The 24,929-nt window shown below is 45.0% G+C and overlaps 2 protein-coding genes and 1 long non-coding RNA gene across 5 annotated transcripts in view; 2 read left to right on the plus strand and 1 right to left on the minus strand.

The window, feature by feature from the left end:
* The window catches only part of LOC310670683 (pantothenate kinase 3), a 35,831-nt gene extending 24,867 nt beyond the window's left edge, over window positions 1-10,964 (plus strand). The window contains exons 7-8 of one of the 2 annotated variants that reach the window (XM_083426345.1): window positions 7,677-7,772; window positions 10,908-10,964. In XM_083426345.1, coding sequence (XP_083282471.1) covers window positions 7,677-7,772; window positions 10,908-10,949 — 138 coding nt within the window. In that variant the 3' untranslated portion in view covers window positions 10,950-10,964. Of the gene's footprint in view, window positions 1-7,676; window positions 7,773-8,429; window positions 8,484-10,907 lie in introns of those variants that run through there. The other variant, XM_083426346.1, reaches the window with a different exon arrangement.
* HDAC11 (histone deacetylase 11) lies at window positions 1-24,824 on the minus strand. Of its 2 annotated transcripts, XM_083426429.1 has the most exons (11): window positions 24,567-24,824; window positions 21,172-21,320; window positions 20,249-20,349; window positions 15,181-15,207; window positions 14,392-14,508; window positions 13,348-13,390; window positions 10,922-10,998; window positions 9,124-9,186; window positions 3,924-4,020; window positions 825-1,003; window positions 1-635 (listed from the first exon to the last, which is right to left on the minus strand). In XM_083426429.1, the coding sequence occupies exons 1-11, from the start codon at window positions 24,587-24,589 to the stop codon at window positions 426-428; spliced, it is 1,086 nt and encodes a 361-aa protein (XP_083282555.1). In that variant the 5' UTR covers window positions 24,590-24,824; the 3' UTR covers window positions 1-425. The 2 variants fall into 2 exon arrangements, with proteins under 2 accessions (XP_083282555.1, XP_083282556.1); XM_083426430.1 differs by lacking the exon at window positions 15,181-15,207 and having other exon boundaries at window positions 24,567-24,794.
* The window catches only part of LOC310671132, a 119,462-nt gene that overhangs the window by 85,256 nt on the left and 9,277 nt on the right, over window positions 1-24,929 (plus strand). The window lies entirely within an intron of this gene.

Raw genomic sequence — 24,929 nt, forward strand, 5'->3', positions numbered from 1 at the left:
GTTTCTTTTGAAAAATTAAGCCGGATGGAGGTTTCCCAGATAAAAAAAATAAATAAGTTAAAAAATTAAGATATTACATAATTCTCTTTTGAAAAGAAAAACGGACTACTGTAAGAAAGAAGATTAGTGTTTTTTTATCACTCTGACCACAGCAAGAAATAACCAAATCCAGAATTTATGCCCATCTTAATCATTTAAAAGCACTGGAAGAGAGAGAAACATAATCTGTTGGTATTCCTTGTGGGACCACTGACTGCCGCTGGTAAGTACAGCAAATTAATTATCTTTCGCCATTAGAATATATTAATTCTACGAGAACTGGAGCATTTCTTGTCTCTCGGTTTAAATATTAAACAATTAAGAGTTGCCTTCTACAATAACCCCAACGTCCTCGTTCTGCAGTGACAAGTTAGCCGATCTCCCTTTTATTTTCCATGCATCGTTTCTACCTTGGCCCCTCCAGCTTCACCAAAGGCCGGCTCCTTCTCAATCAGGCCTTGGCTATGCAAATTGAGAAGGGAATCTGCGATAATCCTTGCTGTCCTCTTCTGATAGCCTCCAGAGGTCACCATCAAGATGGGGATGCGGTGTTTCCTAGCAGCTCTGAACACAATTTCATCGCGATCGATAATCCCCTGCAGTTACACAAAAAAAAGGAAGCACATTGCTGAACTTCATTGTGGTTCATAAACCATTTTAGCTCATGGTTTCATCATAATATATGCTGGAGTAAACAAAATCATTTAGGAACCCAGGGTGATCAAGCGTCCTTTTCAGTCCAGACTTGGACTTTGATTTTATAGGAGACTCTGTGTGCTACGAACCTGAGGTGAAATAGCCAGGCCTCCCAAGGGGTCACCATCCAAGATGTCCGTTCCGGCATTATAAACAATGATGTCCGATTTTACTTCGTTCAGTGCACCTTCCACGTGCGTTTTTACTTTCTGAAGATACTCTGCATCTTCTGTGCCCCAGTCCAATTCAACTTTCCGCCTTATGGCTCCTGAAAGTTACCATGAATCAGATATACAATGATTTGGGTGTGGAATAAAGGTAAAACAGTTTCTGATACTGAGTCAGACTTCTATTACAAGCTCTGTGTTATTTGAGTAATCAATAGGTGGGATTTGTTTCCAGGCTTATCAGCCCCCAGTGGCTGGTGGTGTGGCAGGAGAGCCCCCAGAATAACATGGAATGAGTGAGGGGGATGACACATTTGTCCAGCAAGCTATCATGTTTGGAAGAGCGCAATGTTGATTTCCACCCATGGGGTGATATTCAACTATGTTTTACTCACAGAAGGCCTGCTGAACTTAATGGCCCTGACTCAGTCACGCTCATTAATTTATGTGGGTCTACTCTAAGTAAAAGGGACGTGGGTGGCGCTGTGGGCTAAAGCCTCAGTGCCTAGGGCTTGCCAATCGAAAGATTGGCGGTTCGAATCCCCGCGGCAGGGTGCGCTCCCGCTGTTTGGTCCCAGCGCCTGCCAACCTAGCAGTTCGAAAGCACCCTCGGGTGCAAGTAGATAAATAGGGACCGCTTACTAGCGGGAAGGTAAACGGCGTTTCCGTGTGCGGCTCTGGCTCGCCAGAGCAGCGATGTCACGCTGGCCACGTGACCCGGAAGTGTCTTCGGACAGCGCTGGCCCTTGGCCTCTTTGAGTGAGATGGGCGCACAACCCTAGAGTCTGTCAAGACTGGCCCGTACGGGCAGGGGTACCTTTACCTTTACTCTAAGTAAAGCTTCATTGAATGCCACCCAAAGTAAATAAGCTATAAGGTAAAGGGTCAAGGACCCCTGGACGGTTAAGTCTAGTCAAAGGTGAGTATGGGGTTGCGGTCTGCATCTCGCTTTCAGGCTGAGGGAGCCGGCGTTTGTCTACATACAGCTTTCCGGGTCATGTGGCCAGCAAGACTAAACCGCTTCTGGCGCAACGGGACACCATCACGGGAACCAGAGTGCACGGAAACGCCGTTTACCTTCCCACCACAGTGGTACCTATTTACCTACTTGCACTGGCGTGCTTTCGAACTGCTAGGTAGGCAGGAGCTGGGACAGAACAACAGGAGCTCACCCCGTTGTGCGGATTCAAACCACCAACCTCTGATCGGCAAGCCCAAGAGGCTCAGTGGTTTAGACCACAGCGCCACCCGCATCGCTATAAATAAAGGTAAAGGTAAAGTACCCCTGACCAACAGGTCCAGTTGTGTCCGACTCTAGGGTTGCGCGCTCATCTCACTCAAGAGGCCGGGAGCCAGCGCTTGTCCGAAGACAGCGTGACTAAGCCGCAGCTGGCGAGCCAGCACCAGCACAGCACACAGAAACACCGTTTACCTTCCTGCTGGAGAGCAGTCCCTATTTATCTACTCGCACTTTGAGGTGCTTTCGAACTGCTAGGTGGGCAGGAGCTGGGACCGAGCAACGGGAGCTCACCACGCCGCAGGGATTCGAACCGCCGACCTTTCGATCAGCAAGTCCTAGGCTCTGTGGCTTAATCCACAGCGCCACCTGCATCCCTATCCCTATATTGTACAGCAAAGTACAAAAGACGAGGTCCAATATACAGTGGTACCTCTGGTTACAAACTTAATTAGTTCCGGAGGTCTGTTCTTAAGCTGAAACCGTTCTTATCCTGAGGCGTGCTTTCGCTAATGGGGTCTCCCGTTGTGCGTGCGCATCTGACACGCGATTTCCGTTCGCATCCTAGGGCAAAGTTTGCCACAAGGAGCAGCTACTTCCGGGTTAGCAGAGTTCGTAACCTGAAGCATTCATAACCAGAAGCGTTTGTAACCAGAGGTAGCACTGTAGCTTATAAAAATGATGCAAGATCAAATATTTTATTATTGATTTCTTACATTTACTTCCCACCCTTTTACCAAGAACCATGCATGGGGTGATGCGCACTGTTATTCCCTTCCTCTCTTGCTAAAAAGGAGCGTGACGACCTGGGCTGCAAATGATTCTGGGAGATGACAAGTGGCCCAAAATCAGTGAACTGAGCCTCACAGTCATTTGGACACTGGGCTCTCTGGTCCTAGTCAAACCATGACTAGCCGCTTCCTTGCTGGACTAGCAGTCCAACAGCATCTTGGAGAGTCACAGGCTAGCCATCCCTGGCTGAGATATTTGGATTTTTTTTAGTACAGTGTATCCTGGTTTCCCTTCCCCATTCTAGTCAAGCTAGTAAAGGGTAAAGGGACCCCTGACCATTAGGTCCAGTCGTGACCGACTCTGGGGTTGCGGCGCTCATCTCGCTTTACTGGCCGAGGGAGCCGGCGTACAGCTTCCGGGTCATGTGGCCAGCATGACTAAGCCGCTTCTGGCAAACCAGAGCAGCGCACGGAAACACTGTTTACCTTCCCGCCGGAGTGGTACCTATTTATCTACTTGTACTTTGATGTGCTTTCGAACTGCTAGGTTGGCAGGAGCAGTGACCGAGCAAAGGGAGCTCACCCCGTTGCGGGGATTTGAATCGCCGACCTTCCGATCGGCAAGTCCTGGGCTCTGTGGTTTAACCCACAGCGCCACCCACGTCCCTTTCTAGTCAAGCTAGCATCCCCCAAAGGCAAGTCACCCGATGGTCACCCGAGACGGGTGCCAACAACAGCATCCATGTATTCCCCCCACTTTTAAAATCTGGAATAAGAGTGAGCCTTAGACAGCAGAGAGAAAACTTGGGAATGCATGTCCCAAGTTTCTAAAAAAGTTTCATACCACTTTCTAAAAAAAACCAACGCCCTGTGATCCCAGGGATGTCTCACACAGAGAAGATTTCAAATATCTGAACAGTGCAATGGGGGAAAAAACAGCAAATAGTTTCATTCACCAGAGAGCAACATTTCAATTGTCAAAAGGGCAATTCCTCTATTGGCAAGTTTTATTTTGTTTTAAGGTCACAAAAGCTGGGGAGATCACCCACTTACGTTTAGCAAATCCATCTCCTGGATAAATATACCTGTTGTAAACGTCCATAATATACACTCTTCGGTCATCCATAAAGTCTCTTTCATGGCCATTTCCCTGTAAGTTTATCAACATCCAGTTAATGCAAATCAAGCCCAATTAGTGATTAACATAGATTAATGGAATTTCACTATTTGTTTTTGCTCCTTACGAAAAGAGTGCACAGGGTATTATGATGCTTATTATGCCGTAAAATAGTATGCAAATATGAAGATATGGATATAGGCACACATTTAAAAGTTTAATATACCCAATGTTTTCCTTATCTTCTCCATATACCTTTAAAGCCCTATACGGACTATGACCCTTGTACCTACGGGACCGCCTCTCCTGGTATGCCCCACAGAGGAACCTACCGTCTACAAATAAAAACATCCTGAAGGTCCCAGGCCACAGAGAGGTTAGGCTGGCCTCAACTAGAGCCAGGGCTTTCTCGGCTGCGGCTCCAATCTGGTGGAACGCTCTGTCACAAGAGACATCTTTCCGCAAGGCCTGCAAGACAGAGTTGTTCCACCAGGCCTTTGGTCAGGGCGCAGCCTGACTCCCTCCTCTGGAAACCTGCACAGAATTTTGCTTAACGGCTGCCATTAATTTGATTTTAATTAATTAATCCCTTTGATTATTTGATTGTTGTTAGCCGCCCTGAGCCCGGCTTCAGCTGGGGAGGGCGGGATATAAATAAATTTATTATTATTATTATTATTATTATTATTATTATTATTATTATTATACAATAACCAATCTGGCAGATTTCTTTTGCGGGAGGAGGGGGAGTCTACATACAATATAGATTCAAAGAGGTATTTTCCAAATTTTCAAGCCTCATCTTTATTTCTCAGAAGTTTCCTATAACAGTGAATACTTATAGATTCATTTTTCAGCAGATCATTCAAATGATGCAGTCATCAAAACCACTGATCCTTTGTTTTCTCTGCCTTCTATTCGTCGGCTCATTTACTGCAACTGGGTTTCTTTTAAAAAATATATTAAAAATGTACTTGATTTACAAAAGTATGTGCGCTGTCTCTTTTCTCAGATTGTGAAGTCTTTTCTATATGCAGTGGCACCTCGGTTTACGAACTTAATCCATTCCGGAAGTCTGTTCTTAAACCAAATCGGTTCTTAAACCGAGGCGCGCTTTCCCTAATGAGGCCTCCCACTGCCGGTGCCCTTCCACCGTTCGGATTCCGTTCTTAGACCAAGGTAAAGTTCGCAAACTGGGACACTACGTCCGGTTTTGTGGAGTTCGTAAACCGAATAGTTTGTAAATAGGACTGTTCGTAAACCAAGGTACCACTGTACCAGTTACATATGATGTGAGACATTAGTGTTGTATACAGAATATGGTTGGGGAAGAAGAAAAGGGTGGGGGGAGAGAAGTGATAAACTTATATTCTTATATTTTGGGGGGAGAGCTTACATCTGTATGACTGGGGTAGGTTCTTATTCTGTTTATTATATTTCCTTGGTGGTGAGAGAGGTTGGGTGGGGGTTTTGTAGGAGGGAGGTGGAGAAGCAGTTCAACCCCAGCTGGTATAGATCCCTTTAACTTCACAGTCCTTACCATTCCCCCATTCTATTTAAAAGCCCTGATTTCCCCTCCCTTCGCTTCCTCGCTGCAGCTGAAACATAAGCACTGTAATGCTTTTTAAAATTTCCTTTGTTTGCTCTGCTCCAAAGGAATGAGTCCTTTGTGCTCAACTTACACTGAGCCAGGTTAAAGGTAAAGGTAAAGGGACCCCTGACCATTAGGTCCAGTCGCAGACGACTCTGGGGTTGCGGCGCTCATCTCGCTTTACTGGCCAAGGGAGCCGGCGTACAGCTTCCGGGTCATGTGGCCAGCATGACTAAGCCGCTTCTGGAGAACCAGAGCAGCGCGCGGAAACGCTGTTTACCTTCCCGCCGGAGCGGTGCCTATTTATCTACTTGCACTTTTGATGTGTTTTTGAACTGCATGGGACGCGGGTGGCACTGTGGGTAAAACCTCAGCTCCTAGGACTTGCCAATCACATGGTCAGCGATTCGAATCCCCGTGGCGGGGTGCACTCCCATCGTTCGGTCCCAGCACCTGCCAACCTAGCAGTTCGAAAGCACCTCCGGGTGCAAGTAGATAAATAGGGACCGCTTACCAGCGGGAAGGTAAACGGTGTTCCGTGTGCTGCACTGGCTCGCCAGATGCGGCTTTGTCACGCTGGCCACATGACCCGGAAGTGTCTGCGGACAGCGCTGGCTCCCGGCCTATAGAGTGAGATGAGCGCACAACCCTAGAGTCTGGCAAGACTGGCCCGTACGGGCAGGGGTACCTTTACCTTTACCTTTTTACTTTTGACGTGTTTTCGAACTGCTAGGTTGGCAGGAGCTGGAGTGAGCAACGGGAGCTCACCCTGTTGCGGGGATTTGAACCACCGACCTTCTGATCGGCAAGTCCTAGGCTCTGTAGTTTAACCCACAGCGCCACCCGTGTCCCTTACACTGAGCCAGAGAGGTTTGCAAAACAGGGAAGCAGTATATATCACTGCTTCTGCAAAGCTCTCTTTAAGTTTGGGAGCAAGGGAAAGGAATTCCCCTCTCCCTCCTCCCTCTGACTTGCTTGGAGCCAAGGAACTCTGAAAGCTAGCAGGGCTTTCACTTTCAATCCCTTGTGGAGGGTTTATGGTTTTGCAAAGCCTGATAAGGGGTAGTGGGTTTCAAGTTGACCCGAGGTTTCAAGTTCGCTTCAAGCAACCCATAACACTGGGGAACAAAATTTTTTTTGTATTGATGCCTGCAGTCGTTCTAACCTAATTTCGACGTGCTGATTTCATATCTGAAGTTGGTTTTGTTCTGTAAGCTCTAGGGGTTTTTTTGCAATTCATGTTTTTCACTTTTCACCATAATCTTTGTTTTTCACAATGCAAGAATTCAGTATTTTATTAAACACATAGCCAAAGTCGTACAATATGAGTATAAATGTAAGTGACTTATATAGCATTGAACATGGCATGTATAGCATTGAAAATGACATGTATCCTATGTACAGTTAAGGTAAAGGTAAAGGTACCCCTGCCCGTACGGGCCAGTCTTGACAGACTCTCGGGTTGTGCACCCATCTCACTCAAGAGGCCAGGGGCCAGCGCTGACCAGAGACACTTCCGGGTCAAGTGGCCAGCATGACAAAGCCGCATCTGGCGAGCCAGCGCAGCACACGGAAACGCTGTATACCTTCCTGCCAGTAAGCGGTCCCTATTTATCTACTTGCACCCGGGAGTGCTTTCGAACTGCTAGGTTGGCAGGCGCTGGGACCGAGCAATGAGAGCGCACCCCGCCGCGGGGATTCGAACCGCCAACCTTTCGACCGGCAAGTCCTAGGCACTGAGGCTTTTACCCACAGTGCCACCCACGTCCCATATGTAGAGTTAGAGATATGCAAAAAAATGTATTTCCTTGGGAGACACAGAATACTGGGGAACAAATTTTTGTTTGTTTTCTTTTGTATGAAATTTTTCAACTTTTCTTATGTTCTTTCGATGCTGATTTCAAATCTGAAATTGATTTTCGTGTACATGCTATAATTATCTTTCGATTTCCGACTTTTGCCGATATGTCATATTTACACTGGGGATAAGTGGACACTGACACGTTGATCTACCCTAACCACATGGTAATTATTGTTTTGCAAACTTAATTTTTCTTCCTTTTTACAGTTTTGTAACCTAAATATTTGTATTTTTCAGATCAGACCATGGCTTCTTCAAGTAGACAAAAATGTGTCCAGATGCTTTTGTCTACAACTCCCAGCTGCTAGGAGATATGGTCCACAACACCTGAGGGTCAGCAGGTTCAGAAATGGCTGTGCTTAGCTACGGTTTAATACATTTAATACATTTTCTGCTTCTGGTCGGGGTTCTTTGGGCCCCTGTCAATATGTTCACTATTCCCCCACTGGAAGTTTGATTTAAGGTGCTGGTTTTGACCTTTAAAGCCCTTCACGGCCTAGGACCCTCATACCTACAGGACAGCCTTTCCCGGTATGCCCCACGGAGAGCCTCAAGGTCCATAAATAGCAACACCCTCGTGGTCCCGGGCCCTAAAGAAGTTAGATTAGCTTCAACCAGAGCCAGGGCCTTCTCAACACTGGCTCCGGCCTGGTGGAACGCTCTGCCTCATGAGACCAGGGCCCTGCGGAATCTGATTTCTTTCCGCAGGGCCTGTAAGACAGAGTTGTTCCGCCTGGCCTTTGGCTTGGAGCCAATTTGATTCCCTCCCCCTCTTTCTTTTCTTTTTCCTTTTTCCTCCTGTGATGAGGCTACATTTTAATATCTTAATGTTTCAATATTTTAATGTTGTATTTTAATCTTGTTTTTAAGTTGTATTCATTCAACTTGTTTTTATTATTGCTTGCTAGCCGCCTTGGCTGGGGAGGGCGTGGTATAAATAATAATAATAATAATAATAATAATAATAATAATAATAATAATAATTTGCAGATTTCAAAATTTTCCCCAAATGCCACCCCATTATCATAGAATCCTGGAATTGTAGAGTTGCAAGGGACCGCAAGGATCATCTAGTTCAACCTCTGTAATGCAGGAATCTGTTGCCCAACATGGAGCTGAAACCCACGACCCCGAGATTAGAAGTCTCACATATCAAGTTTCCTATACAGTGGTGCCCCGCAAGACGAATGCCTCGCAAGACCGAAAACCCGCTAGACGAAAGGGTTTTCCGTTTTGGAGGTGCTTCGCAAAACGAATTTCCTATGGGCTTGCTTCGCAAGACGAAAATGTCTTGCGAGTTCCTGCGGGGTTTTTTTCCTCCCCCCCTTTTTTCCAAGCCGCTAAGCCGCTTAACAGCTGATCCGCTAAGCCGCTTAACAGCTGATCCGCTAAGCCGCTTATCAGCTGATCCGCTAAGCCGCTTATCAGCTGATCCGCTAAGCCCGCTAAGCCGCTAATAGCGCTAATCCGCTAAGCCACTAATGGGCTTGCTTCGCAAGACGAAAAAAACCGCAAGACGAAGAGACTCGCGGAACGGATTCTTTTCGTCTTGCGAGGCACCACTGTATATGTTTTGCTTTTGCAATTTGTTCAGTATAAATCAACTTACTTTGTGGCACAATTCTGCCGTTATGTGATTCAGGAGTTCTGTTTCGAATTAAACTTTTTGCATTTGATCACTCACCTGATGCGCATCCAGGTCTATGATAGTTGCCTTAGAAACTCCTTCCATCCTTTCAAATAAAAACTGGAATACAGAGAAAAGAAATAAAGAAGAAATGATTTTTTTTTAAATTTAAATCGGATTTTTTAAAATTTAAATCAGATTTTTAAAATAAAATGCTTTTGGAGGAAAAATCTTTCTAAAGATAGTTTTCGATTTAAGTTATATTATAGTCCAAAGGCTATTCATCAGGAAATAAGGATTTATTTTAAGTTTTCCATGTGTGCTAAAACTCAGTCTAAGTTTGTTTGTTTTTTTAAATCGTTTAACCACATCAGTTAACAAACATGGACACATGTGCTATCATGTTACTGTTTTAGTTAAATAAATTGTTACTAATGATTATTTTTCTCCTTCCAATAATGTGCAGCAGAAAAGTTGTCCAAATATAAAGTTAACTTATTAAACCTCACAATAATTTCAGATTTATCTGTCTATGTATTTCTAACAGTACAACCAAATCAGTAAATTTTTTAAATAACTGTAAAAACTGCTCTGAAAATTTATTATTCCAAAAATGAAACCTTCTTCTGGATGCAAATATTAAGATTATACCAGCAAGAATGAGTCTTTCTGTAAAAAAATATATGATTTAAATCAAGTCTTACCGACTAGTGATTTAAATTGTGATTTAAATCAAATCCACCCTGATCCAGACTAATAAGCCCAAACATTTCCATGAGATTCATACTGTTTACTTGTCCATGGACAGGTTCCAAAATAGCTTTTCTCTGGCTCTCCCCAAGAGATTTTGGTGCTTTATTAAATAGCTAAATACAAGGTCAGTGTTCATCCATCTGGGATCTGTCACATTTTATGTTGATTTAAAGGCTTTAAGCAATACAGTGGTACCCCGCAAGACGAATGCCTCGGAAGACGAAAAACCCGCTAGACGAAAGGGTTTTTCATTTTCCGAGGTGCTTCGCAAGACGGATTTTCCAAAGGGCTTGCTTCGCTAGGCGAAACAGCCCTGCCTCTCCTGTCATGGCGACGGTCGCACACTCGCTTCCCCGCTCCTCTGGCTCCCTCCTACCTTCCTGCTGACGGCTCCTCCGGCTCCCTCCCACCTTCCGGCCGACCTTCCGGCTGCCTCGCGCTGCTGCCCACCGCCCTTGCGCGCTCCCCTCAGGAGCCGTTGCCGCCAGCAGCCAGCGTTGCAGCCGGAGTCGCGCTCCTGAGCCCCGCCACCCTCCAGCAGCCGCGTTGCGCGGTGTCCACAAGGCGCGGGTGAGTCCAAGGACCGGCTGCGGCAGCTGCCCTGCTTCTCCCCACCCCTCCCCGCCGTAGTGCTTCGCAAGACGAAAAAACTCGCTCTACGAAAAAACTCGCAGAACGAATTAATTTCGTCTTGCGGGGCACCACTGTAATTTAAAGGAAGCTGTAGTCTGTGGCTACAGCTAAACAGGTCTGGCCCCAAGCAACGAGACTGCCTGGATCACCCCAGCTAAACCCAATTCTCTAGTTTGGGGCTGCTGGGTTTATGACTTCATAGGACTTCGCATGAGAGTTTCTGTGTTCCTGTGTCCATCCCTTTCACTGAAGTCAACAGCATTCCAAGTAAGACAAAGTCCACCTTCCTCGTTGACTCACTGTTAGGACATACCTATCTTACTAGGATTACAGCAGCTTTCAGAGATAGGACTCCATTTCCACACGCAGCACTATCTGATTATTAATAACAAATTTAGGCTACAGGTTGTTAAGTTTATGCAAAAAATAAAAATAAATGATGTTGCTGCTTGCAGTGGATCTTCCATACCTTTAGAGCCAATGAGATATCAGCATAGGCACAAAATCCTCCACCTTTATCACTTGAGCAGTGATGAAAGCCACCACCTGGAAAAAGAAACGGTAAATTTGAATAATGCATTTAAATAAACTACCAGACACCATGGAAAACATGATTGCCATTACAGTGGTACCTCGGGTTAAGTACTTAATTCGTTCCGGAGGTCCGTTCTTAACCTGAAACTGTTCTTAACCTGAAGCACCACTTTAGCTAATGGGGCCTCCTGCTGCTGCTGCGCCGCCGGAGCACGATTTCTGTTCTTATCCTGAAGCAAAGTTCTTAACCTGAGGTAATATTTTTGGGTTAGAGGAGTCTGTAACCTGAATATAATAATAATAATAATAATAATAATAATAATAATAATAATAATAATAATTTATTATTTGTACCCCGCCCATCTGGCTGGGTTTCCCCAGCCACTCTGGGCGGCTACCAACAAAGATGAAAAATACACTAAAATGTCACATATTAAAAACTTCCCTGAACAGGGCTGCCTTCAGATGTCTTCTGAATGTCAGGTAGTTGTTTATCGCTTTGACATCTGATGGGAGGGTGTTCCACAGGGCAGGTGCCACTACCGAGAAGGCCCTCTGCCTGGTTCCCTGTAACTTGGCCTCTCGCAGTGAGGGAACCGCCAGAAGGCCCTCGGAGCTGGACCTCAGTGTCCGGGCTGAACGATGGGGGAGGAGACGCTCCTTCAGATATACCGGACCGAGGCCGTTTAGGGCTTTAAAGGTCATGAAGCGTATGTAACCTGAAGCGTATGTAACCCGAGGTACCACTGTATATAAATACGGTATACAACTGATGAGCAGGTTGCTTCATGAGCCACGCTTCTTTAACAGGCACCATAACAACATTAATGAACAAACTCTCCAAAAACCCTACACTTTTTTCCTGTTTGTCCTGCTTTTTGTCCTGCGAAGGACAAAGCTTTGAATACCTAGGCATGTCTAAACTGTATACCTGAAGGAGCGTCTCCACCCGAATCGTTCAGCCCAGAAGAAGAAGAAGAAGAGTTTGGATTTGATATCCCGCCTTTCACTCCCTTTAAGGAGTCTCAAAGCGGCTAACATTCTCCTTTCCCTTCCTCCCCCACAACAAACACTCTGTGAGGTGAGTGGGGCTGAGAGACTTCAGAGAAGTGTGACTGGCCCAAGGTCACCCAGCAGCTGCATGTGGAGGAGCGGGGAAGCGAACCCGGTTCACCAGATTACGAGACTACCGCTCTTAACCACTACACCACACTGGCTCTCTGTGGTCCAGCGCCGAGGGCCTTCTGGCAGTTCCCTCATTGCGAGGTTACAGGGAACCAGATGGAGGGCCTTCTCGGTAGTGGTGCCTGCCCTGTGGAACGCGCTCCCAGCAGATGTCAAGGCAATAAACAACTATTTTACTTTTAAAAGACAACTGAAGACGGTCTGTTTAGGGTAGTTTTTAATGTCTGATGCTATATTGTTTTTAATATTCGGTTGGAAGCCACCCACAGTGGCTGGGGAAACCCAGCCAGATGGGCAGGGTATAAACAAATTATTATTTTATTTTATTTTTATCATTATAAACTCTCTTTGCTTCTATGTGTTTAAAAAAAGGTGTGTGGAAAATGGCAGCTTCTCTAATCATAAGGAGATTCAATATCCTTTTCATTATCAGACACAGGCAGGAGTTGGCTTGTTTAAAAAGCAACCTTCCTTAAGGTTAAGAAGAAGAAGAAGAAGAGGAGTTTGGATTTGATATCCCGCCTTTCACTCCCTTTAAGGAGTCTCAAAGCGGCTAACATTCTCCTTTCCCTTCCTCCCCACAACAAACACTCTGTGAGGTGAGTGGGGCTGAGAGACTTCAGAGAAGGGTGACTGGCCCAAGGTCACCCAGCAGCTGCATGTGGAGGAGCGGGGAAGCGAACCCGGTTCCCCAGATTACGAGACTACCGCTCTTAACCACTACACCACACTGGCAGAGTTTGTCAGCCTGGAGGACGAAGCAAACTGCAGCTCACCATAAGCAGAAACCGCTGAACTCCTGAGTCGCATCAGAGGACTGGGGAGCGGGGAGCATGCAGGCACAAGGTTATGGCACTCTGAATCATGGTTTAGCCTATGGGTCACCAATGCGGGGGCTACGGGCACACACGCACCCCAAAATAGATTCCCTGGTGTCTGCAAGATCCCCTCCTGCCTGCGCCCCACTGAAATTAGGCTTGAAAGAAGCCTTCTATTGCCATAGCTGTCAACTTTTCCCTTGTCTTGCGAGGAATCCTATTCAGAATAAGGAAATCAGATGTGGCCAGTGAAGGCTAAAGAGGAACAAACCGGGGCAGATATAAAAGATGACCAGAATGTGGACCAAAATTTTTGCTGAGAGGCATTGAAGGAGGAAGAAGATACATTGCTACTCACCAATATTAATTGCCCATCCTCTTTCAATGGCCAGTTTCCCTGCCTTCAAAAAAATGAAATAGGGGAGGGGAAAATCTTTATCATCATCATCATCATTATTTTCAAAATTCATGCAACAGAGGTGTCCACCTTGTATCTCAATCTGGGTGTTTTGAATTATTCTATAATATACCCAAATGCTTGGAAACTTAAATGTTTACAAAACTAAAGCATGCTGGATCAGACTTTCCAAAACAAGGCACAGAAAATACTAAGTGAGATCAATTATGTTTCCTCCTGAATAAATACACTTATGAACAAGCTGTGGGGGGAAAGATGCGCTTCAGATTCAAAAGCACAGAAAAGCACAGGTGTCAAAAAGCAAATGTACTGTAAGCAAAGCAAACCAGCGACTCTCACGGTGTCCCATAGTGTTTCTAATAAATATAATAACCCTATGGCCATGGGAGTTCAGGCACCTGCTGCTACCGAGTACAGTGGTACCTCGGGTTACATACACTTCAGGTTACATATGCTTCAGTTTACAGACTCCATTAACACAGAAATATTACCTCAGGTTAAGAACTTTGCTTCAGGATGAGAACAGAAATCGTGCTCCGGCAGCACGGCAGCAGCAGGAGGCCCCATTAGCACCAGGTTAAGAACAGTTTCAGGTTAAGAACAGATCTCCAGAACGAATTAAGTACTTAACACGAGGTACCACTGTACAGCACAAAAGCTGATGACATCCTATGAAAAACGTCATTCAGCAAATCCAGAAGATTGTCACTATTCTGTGAAATGAACTCAGTGAGTCTACTCTGAAACATGGGTCAAGGTTGTAGAAGGTTGTCCAGCAAACATAAATAGCTAAGTCATTTGAGTCAGAGCAGAAACGCCATACGGAGAAGTTATTAGAAAGCAGTTTTCTGGGCCTGATGCTGAAAACACATTAATGACAAATAATTTCCCCTTATTTAATAATTAAATATGTGTATTGCCCTTTTAAAATTGCTTTAGAATTAGAATCAAGAGAAGAGAGAGAAAAGGAAACAAAATATTTACCATTATTGTTCCTCCAGTTTGAGTTCTCAGGGGCCTCAGCACCTTTCTCTGAACAAGGAAATTGGGCAGAAAAAGAACAGGTGGGATTTCTGTAATTGTAGCCACAACAAAGGACCACTGGAAAGAAAACAAAAGTTTACGGATTAATTGCTCTCAGGGCAATTCATGTCTACCCAAAAGTAAGCACTGTTGAGTTCAATAGGACTCGCTCCCAAGTCAGCATTTACAGGTGGGCAGCTTAAATAACTGATTCATTAGCAGCACCATCTAAACATGTCTACTCAGAAGTAAATTCCTCAGTGTTGCAAATAGGACTTACTCCCTAGTATGACAGTTTAGCGTTCATATCTGTTCATAAAACAGCTATATGCGAAGCAAAAACGTGTGCATTTAAACAAATAATAAAATTACACAAAGCACCAATGATATCCAGGGAAAGTGCAGATGAGCGAAGGAGAAGAGCAGATTAAATCGCTATATGATAAATCTTTTAATTCAGATCACTGGTCTCGGAAATAAAGCAGTTATTGCTGCTCTTTGATAATGCTTTGCAGTAGTTGTGCCCAATCTAAAAATAATTTAGAAAACATAAAAAAACCAGAAGAACGTTAACTACGAAGGCAAAAGTACAGAGCAACAATGGATAAGGGCAATGATTTCAGTGCCATAATTAGCTAATGCAGGAAAACAGCACACTGAAAATGACGGTACAACAAATAACTAAACTGTAGTTCATATTCATAGCACTTTCAAGTGTACAGCAAAAGCGCAAAATGATTTCTGGAATACCTCTTCAACGCTTTCCAGTATATGATTCTGTAAGCAGTACAAAGAAAGTCGGAAGAAAAGATATTCAAACATCGTGAACAACTCACAGCCATAACTAAACTGCAAACTCTACGGCGTTTCAGAGAGTGGTTTGCAACGCGACTCTTAAGCTCTGAAAGGTTTTCCTGAGAATGTCGCAAATTTGGTCTGGGACGACGTACTGAAATATAATTTAGCGATATATTTGGGAGAAGTATTAAATCTATATGGCAAATTGTCTTGATAGACGTCCCACAAAAGCAGGATGGGTTTTACCATTTTGCATTAGAAGCACTGCTACTAACCTACCCAAACACTGTCTCTTCATAGGGAAAAATAACCAGTGTGGTACAGTGGTGCCTTGCAAGACGAAATTAATTCGTTCCGCGAGTTTTTTCGTTGTGCGAGTTTTTTCGTCTTGCGAAACACCACTGCATTTAAACACTGACAACGGCGGGGAGGGGCGGGGAGAAGCAGGGCAGCTGCCGCAGCCGGTACCTCAGACTCACCCGCGCCTTGTGGCCACCGTGCGACGCGGCTGCTGGAGGGCGGCGGGGCTCAGGAGCGCGACTCCAGGGAGAGAGAGGCGCTGGCGGCAACGGCTCTCTGAGGGGAGTGCGCGAGGGGGGTGGGCAGCGGCGCGAGGCACTAACCGTCAGCGGGAAGGTGGGAGGGAGCCAGAGGAGCGGGGAAGCGAGCGTGCGTGCGTGCAGTGACCGACGCCATGACAGGAGAGGCAGGGCCGTTTCGTCTAGCGAAGCAAGCCCTTAGGAAAATCCGTCTTGCGAAGCACCTCAGAAAACGAAAAACCCTTTCGTCTAGCTAGTTTTTCGTCTTCCGAGGCATTCGTCTTGCGGGGTACCACTGTATACACTGAGAAATATTATTAATCTGGCTTGATTATATGGCCAGGATAAGCGCAACTGCATGATCAGAGTTGGGAGTGGGTTTCTTCTTCTCCTATCTTAGACAATGCCAGTACTGTGGAAGCTGGCTAAAATAAGGGTTAGTCTAGTTAAAGGTCTAGGAAACGTAGGAACCTCTGGTTGCTTTTTAATTTCTCATTTCCCTTCGTCATATGAAACAGTACATAACCTGTTCTATTTCTGTTTGCAGGACATGGAGGTAAAGGATCCCTGGATAGAGGATAAGGGAATGGCCAAGATGCAAATCTTGCTGCTAGCTCCATAGCAAAAGCAAAGTCCAACTGCTATCATCTGGCTATTGACACCAATTCCTAAACTCAAAATCAAATCCAGACACAAACACACATAGCTGTCAACTTTCAGATTTGAAAATAAGGAATCAGTAGCCTCGAAAAGAAGGGATCAGCAGCCTCACCTGTCCTGGAGACAGTCTACGGGATATCTAACAATCCGGGATAGCCCTGGGAAGCAGCGGGAAACGGTGCTGGAATAAGGGAATTTCCCGCAAAAAAAGGGAAGGTTGACAGCTATGACTAACACACCCCAGTAAAGGACAGGCATCGAGAAATTAAAAGCCCACTGTCAGTCCCCCAACTTGTCATACGGAGAATATCAGCAGTCCTAAAACTGCATCCATGAAATGTGGAACTTTACTCTTCATTAGGTAGAAACAAATGCAGCTCTTGGGGGGGAAACTTTCAAAACAAGGAGCTATCAGAAGTCAGCATAATTTGCACACAGGCCAGTGCAAATGTAATACTGCCTTATCTCCTTCTCAAACTTAAGCAACTGTAAGGGTCCCGTGGTTACACACAATTCTCCTTTTGCATGAACTTCACCCTTTATTGCATTTTCTGAATGAACCAGGGTTAGCATTGCATCTAGACAAGCATTTTCTCTAAAGGTGGTTAAATCTAAACCAGAGTTTGCAACACAATCAAAAGTGGAGCTGCACAGTCCTTAGGCTAAGGACTATTAGTAAAAAAAAAACCCCAAAAAACCAGGGGCATGCATAACTCTTATTACCATTCACAGGTCCAAAAATGGAAGGAAGGAAGGCGTGAGTGAAAAGGATGTCTTAACTATGGTCTGCAAATTTAGCAGACTGGATTTCCACTGTCTGGAACTAAGATAGTGTTGTTGTTGTTTAGTCGTTTAGTCGTGGCTGACTCTTTGTGACCCCATGGACCAGAGCACGCCAGGCCCTCCTGTCTTCCACTGCCTCCCGCAGTTTGGTCAGACTCATGTTTGTAGCTTCGAGAACACTGTCCAACCATCTCGTCCTCTGTCATCCCCTTCTTCTTGTGCCCTCCATCTTTCCCAACATCAGGGTCTTTTCCAGGGAGTCTTCTCTTCTCATGAGGTGGCCAAAGTATTGGAGCCTCAGCTTCAGGATCTGTCCTTCCAATGAGCACTCAGGGCTGATTTCCTTAAGAATGGATACGTTTGATCTTCTTGCAGTCCATGGGACTCTCAAGAGTCTCCTCCAGCACCATAATTCAAAAGCATCAATTCTTCGGCAATCAGCCTTCTTTATGGCCCAGCTCTTACTTCCATACATCACTACTGGGAAAACCATGACTTTAGCTATATGGACCTTTGTTGGCAAGGTGATGTCTCTGCTTTTTAAGATGCTGTCTAGGTTTGCCATTGCCTTTCTCCCAAAGAGCAGGCGTCTTTTAATTTTGTGGCTTCTGTCACCATCTGCAATGATCATGGAGCCCAAGAAAGTAAAAACTGTCACTGCTTCCATTTCTTCCCCTTCTATTTGCCAGGAGGTGATGGGACAAGATAGTAGAAAGGCATAAAAATTACACTGTAGAAATTGTTAAAATGTGAGCATAAACTGCACATCTGTTTTAGGGCTTTTAATCATCTTTTCTCATCACTGAGATTTAAAAACATGCATGCAATGAAAAGTTTGCATGCATAGAGAATGCACCCCTGTAAAGGATAGCATTGGGCTCTCAAGTAAAAACCATCTTTGGGAGATTCTCACACACCTGAGTTTTGCACCTGTATACAAATTACGGGCAATATAATTAAAGTGGTGTTTTAAAAGATATCATCTGAAGAAAAATCAGCCAAATGACACATGGTCTTGCATTCAGCAGAATCTCAGTGATTTCAAAATTTCAAAAAAATATATCCTTTTTTAAAAAATCAGCCCAATTTGGCTGATTTGGAGTAGTCGCCGTGGTGGGGAATCTTACAGAGATTTCAAGCAAGAAATACACACCGTTAGCGAGAAGGCCAAGAACAGGAACAGGACCCAGTAAATGCCAAAGAAATGGAATGGTAATTAAAAAAGGCAATTTTTGAGAATTATAAAAATTGTACAGTTAAAACCATAACGCATTCCTGATTTCTGTAAATATTCTACAGTAAAGAGGAAAGCAGTATATTTCAGAAGGGGATTAAGTTTTCCCCAAAAATGTCTGCAATATAATGCTGAGTCATGCAAAATAAAATTGATTCCTGCAAAGAGTCACCACTGCTTCAAGATTGTCACCTAAAAACCTGAATGAACTTGAGTTGAAAGAGAGGGAGGAAACTTGGTGCTTCAATTGCTCCCAATGTTTTTTGTTTTGTTTTGCTTTGTTAGTACTCGCACCCTAGTGACTGTTTACATAAAACCAGTTTCAGGAGACAGGAATTCAACTTCCCTCAACAATGCTGCCGTTTTCCATTTAAAATTTTCAGGCCTGGGTTATACAAATGAGCAACTACAACAAGATAGGATATTGCTTTATTTATTGCTTGTTGCTCATGCTTTGTTTGAAAACCAACAGACAGACCAACGTTAGGTTTCTGATGACAGAGTAAACCATAGTGTATAGCTTGTTTGAGCCATGGATAGGGAGCAGGGAGGAAAGCTGTGCAAGGGAGACTCCCATGGGAAGACGGAAGCAGCCATACAATTAAACTACAGTTAAAAACACGCCGCGCCTTTTGTGACGTGAAAACAAGGCTAGTAACATCAGCTATCTTCTTCTGCTTACTAACGCAGCTGGAGAACATCCCAATTCAGATCTTAAGGGAATTGTTCTTTGCATTAAATCAGAGTTGCATTAATTGGTCATATGATAGTTCAATACAAACAAGCCTTTCCAATTAAAGGCAGTCAGGTGATAATCTCTGTGAAGCTTTAATATGAAACTGGCTTTTCCAGCTTTCAAACAGAGGTACCAAGAAAAGAGTACAACTAAGGCCTGTCTTATGACCACCTCATGAGAAGAGAAGACTCCCTGGAAAAGACCCTGATGTTGGGAAAGATTGAAGGCACAAGGAGAAGGGGACGACAGAGGACGGGATGGTTGGACAGTGTTCTTGAAGCTACCAGCATGAGTTTTACCAAACTGCGGGAGGCAGTGGAAGACAGGAGTGCCTGGCGTGCTCTGGTCCATGGGGTCACAAAGAGTCAGACTGTCTCTCTATCTAGACACTCACGTTCCTCTTACTGTTGGTCTGTACTGCCATTTGAGTTCCCTAAAATATAAAACTTCTCTTTTCCATAGAAAAGGCATAAGGTAAACCCTATAAAAACATAGTTCTAAAATCACATAATAACCTCTAATGATTTCAGGGTTTTTTTTATTTATAGATAACGTGGCAGATTTCTATTTTTAATTTTCTATTCAATACCCCTCCCACCCGCCACTATAACCTAAGGACTATGTTCTAACCTAAGACTTAGGGGGGAATTCATGAAAACAAGAATTCTAAAGAAGAAGAAGAAGAGTTTGGATTTGATATCCCGCCTTTCACTCCCTTTAAGGAGTCTCAAAGCGGCTAACATTCTCCTTTCCCTTCCTCCCTCTGTGAGGTGAGTGGGACTGAGAGACTTCAAAGAAGTGTGACTGGCCCAAGGTCACCCAGCAGCTGCATGTGGAGGAGCAGGGAAGCGAACCTGGTTCACCAGATTATGAGTCCACTGCTCTTAACCACTACACCACACTGGCTCTCCAGGTTCTTTCTATGAAAGAAAATGTTTTTGCCGTTTCCTGCTTCATGTTCACTTACACGTACTGAGGATTTTATTTTCTGTGTGTGCGAGAGGGAGAAACATACAGGACGAGTGGGGGATCAAAGTTTGTTTCAAACACAAGTAGAAGATACAACACCTTTAATCGATTCAAGTAGCTTCTCGTGTGACCAACCAAAAGGTCTTCTTCAGTTGCTTCTCGAGCTCGTACAATCAGATCATCGGTAATGAGTTTTGCTTCTGAATTGAAAAAGAAAAGCACATTACATCCAACATCTCATGTAAATAAGGCACACATTTCAATACTGCAGAAGCCAGCACATAAGATTTTCCATTACTAAATTAGGCTTCTGCTTTGCTGTAAACTCCATTGCGCACTAAGCAGAAAACGATAGTTTATTCAGGACTGATGGCTATACCACTGCTGCTTTTAAGGCAGTGCAGAACTGCAAATCTAACACACAGAAGGCATACTAATCATCCATATAAAATACAATAAAAATACCAAAGTAATCATAACTGCTGCACACATCAGTAACAATCTACAGTGGTGCCCCGCAAGACGAATGCCTCGCAAGACGGAAAACCCGCTAGACGAAAGGGTTTTCCGTTTTGGAGGTGCTTCGCAAAACGAATTTGCTATGGGCTTGCTTCTCAAGATGAAAATGTCTTGCGATTCCTGGGTTTTTTTCCCCCTCCCCCCCTTTTTCCCAAGCCCCTAAGCCGCTTAACAGCTGTTCGCTAAGCCGCTTAACAGCTGATCTAAGCCGCTTATCAGCTGATCTAAGCCGCTAATAGCCTTTTAGCAGCTAATCCGCTAATCCCTTAAGCCTTTAATAGCCGCTAATAGCCGCTAAACCGCTAATAGCGCTAATCCGCTAATGGGCTTGCTTCACAAGACGGAAAAAACCCCAAGACGAAGAGACTCGCGGAACGGATTCTTTTCGTCTTGCGAGGCACCACTGTATATGGAATTACTTCTTGCAAGTTGACTTTTTACAGAATACTGATACAACACAATTTCTACAAAGCTAAAGACTTTCCGTTCGGCACGCACTTTACCTTTCAAAAAATTTATGACTTTCCCCCATTTTCCAGCATCGAATGGATGTAGTTTCTCCAGTCCCATAAATGTAATATTGTAATCTGGAGAATACACAATCGGCCAGCATGTTGGCGGGATGTCGTGGTAGAGTTCTGTCCTGTGAGGCCTAAGAGATACAGTGACATCATCAGATATCCAAATACCAAAAAGGAGAAATACATGCCACATAAGGTAAAGGTAAAGGGACCCCTGACCATTAGGTCCAGTAGTGACCGACTCCGGGGTTGTGGCGCTCATCTCTTTATTGGCCGAGGGAGCCGGCGTACAGCTTCCGGGTCATGTGGTCAGCATGACTAAGCCGCTTCTGGCGAACCAGAGCAGCGCACGGAAACGCCATTTACCTTCCCGCTGGAGTGGTACCTATTTATCTACTTACACTTTGATGTACTTTCGAACTGCTAATACCATTCATTATAAGAGATCAAAGGTGAGGGAGGCCAAACCAAACGATCCAATACTACCAAATGTCATCACTTGTAGCTTTGTTGGGCACAGGAGGCATTCTGGGCTGGGAAAGCCACCCTCTTACATCTCAAGCAGCCTTCAGAAAAGGCCTCTTGTTTTTGGTCACCCACTGCTGGAAGTGCCAACCAATCCGCCCAGCCCATTTCACACTGGCCATGCAAAGCCAATGAGCGCGGCTGGCGGGAGCAGCTTGCACATGTGGGACTGTAGAGTGTGGCAAGAGACTTTGCACATGAAGACGAGATAGCAGCAGACTCACAGAATTATAGAACTCGAAGGGACCATGGGGGTCATCTAGTCCAACCCCCTGTAATGCAGGAATATTCTGCCCAATGTGGGGCTCGAACCCACAACCCTGAGATTGAGAGTCTCGTGATCTACCAACTGAGCTATGCTCAGTAGCTACACATAAGGCTCCTACCTGTCCTTGATGTCCTCACATCCTTCATACTGTTTTTTCAGCTCATAGGAGAGGAGCCAAACATATTATAATCTCACATTAATTGGCCCAACTGCCAATTGTAATATACAGCTTCACCCTAAACATGAGAACATAACAGGAACCTGCTGGATTGGGCCAGTGATCTAGTTCAGCATCCTGTTCTTACAGTGGACATGAGTTCAACAGCACTCTCCCCTCCTGGTATTCATAGAATTGTAGAGTTGGAAGGGGCCCATAGAACACCTTGTCCTCCAGGAACTTGTCTAATCCTCTTGTAAGAACACGACCTGCTAAGTTGTGTATCTGGGAGACATGGCATGACTGGCCATTCCCAATCAAAACGGAGGGTGTAAGAAAAGATTGAAACCAGATTTGTTTTAGCAGAAACAAAACAGTACAGTATTTTAGCTAAATAAATATGTATAGTATTTAGCCTGCCTGAATTAAAATCAATTCCCATTCAGGAAATTTCATCACAGATTATCGTTCCGATTGATATAATAGAAAATGCAAGCGTTTTATAGCACAAACCTATGCATGTCAGCCAAAAGTTCCACTGAGCAATGTAATTTACTCTCTTGTAAACAGTGCACAGGACTGTGGCCTTAATTTGATTTCTATCGTTTAGAACAACACAGAATGTGAGAGTCATATCACAGGGTTCACTCCAGAAATGAACATTCTTTAATTTTAAAACTTTTAATTTAGCATTAATTACTGTATTTTACATGACTGGGATAATATTAGAAAGAGTGACACGGGTGGCACTGTGGGTTAAACCACAGAGTCTAGGACTTGCCAATCAGAAGGTCGGCGGTTCGAATCCCCGCGACGGGGTGAGCTCCCGTTGCTCGGTCCCAGCTCCTGCCAACCTAGCAGTTCAAAAGCACGTCAAAGTGCAAGTAGATAAATAGGTACCACTCCGGCGGGAAGGTAAATGGCGTTTCCATGCACTTCTCTGGTTCGCCAGAAGCGGCTTAGTCATGCTGGCCACATGACCTGGAAGCTGTACGCCGGCTCCCTCGGCCAATAAAGCGAGATGAGCACTGCAACCCCAGAGTCGGCCACGACTGGACCTAATGGTCAGGGGTCCCTTTACCTTTACCACTTTCTGATGCAACTTTTCATCCTTAGCTAAGAGGGCCGTGAACAAAAATGTTCAAACAGCAAAATAATAATAATTTTAAAAACCCAGTACCACATTCTGAAGTTCAGGCTCCAGCAAGCCACTTGAGGCTTACTTGGCTCAAATAAATGCAATATCTATATGCAACCATGGTATTCACAGAACTAAAGGTCTGCTCTTTAACAAGCCTCATTTCCCAAGGTGCAAACCAACTGCTGGTGTTGCAAACTGGCAGCACCTAATTATGCAACTGTGACATCATACAATTCCCCATTTGAATTGTTTAACTATCCCCACCCCATTACTTGTTTGTGCACAAACAACACACACAAACAAACAAACCAACCACCCAACACTGCAGCGGATGAAGCAGACTGCAGTCCTCAAAAAGACCTTACAGGCTCTTAATACTAATAATAAAGCTTTTTCGTTTCGTTTTTAAGGTCTGACATTTTGTCACGCTTTTATATTTTGCTGGAAGCCGCCCAGAGTGGCTGGCTCGGGAAACCCAGCCAGATGTGAGGGGTATAAACAGGGCCGGATTTAGGTTTGGTGAGGCCCTAAGCTACTGAAGGTAATGGGGCCCTTTATATGTCCAGCTGTCCTTTGTTGTCGCTGTTTCTTGCATTGAATATATGCTATATGTGGGTTTTATTTTATTTGTTTCTTATCTTATACTTTGGAAATGTGCTATATGGTAATTTATGAACCTAATAGGTATCTAAAGCCATCTGCCACCGCTGCTGTATGTAGGTTTTATTTTCTTTGTTTCTTATCTTATATTTTGGAAATGTACATCCAGGTTTTTTTCCCTCCTTTAATATTTTTGGGGGGGGGGCACAAGAGAGGGGGCCCCTAAGCTATACAGTATCTTGTTTAGCTTATACGTAAATCCGGTACTGGTATAAATGAGATTATTATTATTAGTTATTATTCCACCCAGCCAGCCACCCATCGCTTTACTCTCTGGAGTCGAGAGGCTGCAGCAGCAGCACTTACGTCGTTGGGTTATTATGAGGCAGGACAAAAGTAGCCACAAAGAGGTGGTTTTTTTGTGTGTAATTTAATACGGACTAATAGCAGCCAGGCCCGTGGGGGCTGCTTCCCTTCCCCCGAGGGGAAGCATCCCCATCCCACCCGGCGCTGGAGGGGGAGGCAGCGAGGCAGAGGGCGCCTCGACCTCCCTCCGCCTGAGCCGTCCCCCGTCGGAGGCAGGAGCGGCGGTCGCTAGACCTGCCCGGGCTCCTCCCTCCTCGCGCGCCCAAGCGGCGTCTCCTCCTCCGCCCAGGGCCCACGCAGTCCCGCCGCTCGTTACTCACATGGTGCCCGCTCGCGTGTCCATCTACCTATCTACTTGTATCTATCGACATCTGCGGACGCACGCAGGTCCAGAGAGCCCATGCCTCGGTGTTAACTGAGCATGCCCGGCTCCCTTCGAGCATGCTCAGAGCCGCCGAGCGAAGCCGCCGCCCGAGCCCTCACCCCGCGGAGCGCGTAGGGACGCCAGCCCAAGCGGCCGACCAACCAATCAGCGCGCCCGTTTCCTGTTTCGTCCTCCTCACAACATCCCTGTGAGGTAGGCTAGAGAAAGGTGTTCAGTTGCATTCAAGCAGGTGAGGAAGAATCTGGGTTGGTTTAAAAATAGTAAAAAATAAAAATAAAAAGTAAGGGGGGGGGAACCC

Source organism: Podarcis tiliguerta (genome assembly GCF_965153285.1).
Source record: "Podarcis tiliguerta genome assembly, chromosome: 2".
Taxonomy (NCBI): Eukaryota; Metazoa; Chordata; class Lepidosauria; order Squamata; family Lacertidae; genus Podarcis; species Podarcis tiliguerta.

Coding starts and splice junctions, on each gene's coding strand:
- HDAC11 (XM_083426429.1), bottom strand. CDS start 24,589: ATGGACACGCGAGCGGGCACCAT. Junction 14,509..15,180: donor TACTGGAAAGCGTTGAAGAG/GTATTCCAGAAA, acceptor TTTTCTTTCCAG/TGGTCCTTTGTTGTGGCTAC. Junction 1,004..3,923: donor AGGAGATGGATTTGCTAAAC/GTAAGTGGGTGA, acceptor GGTAACTTTCAG/GAGCCATAAGGCGGAAAGTT.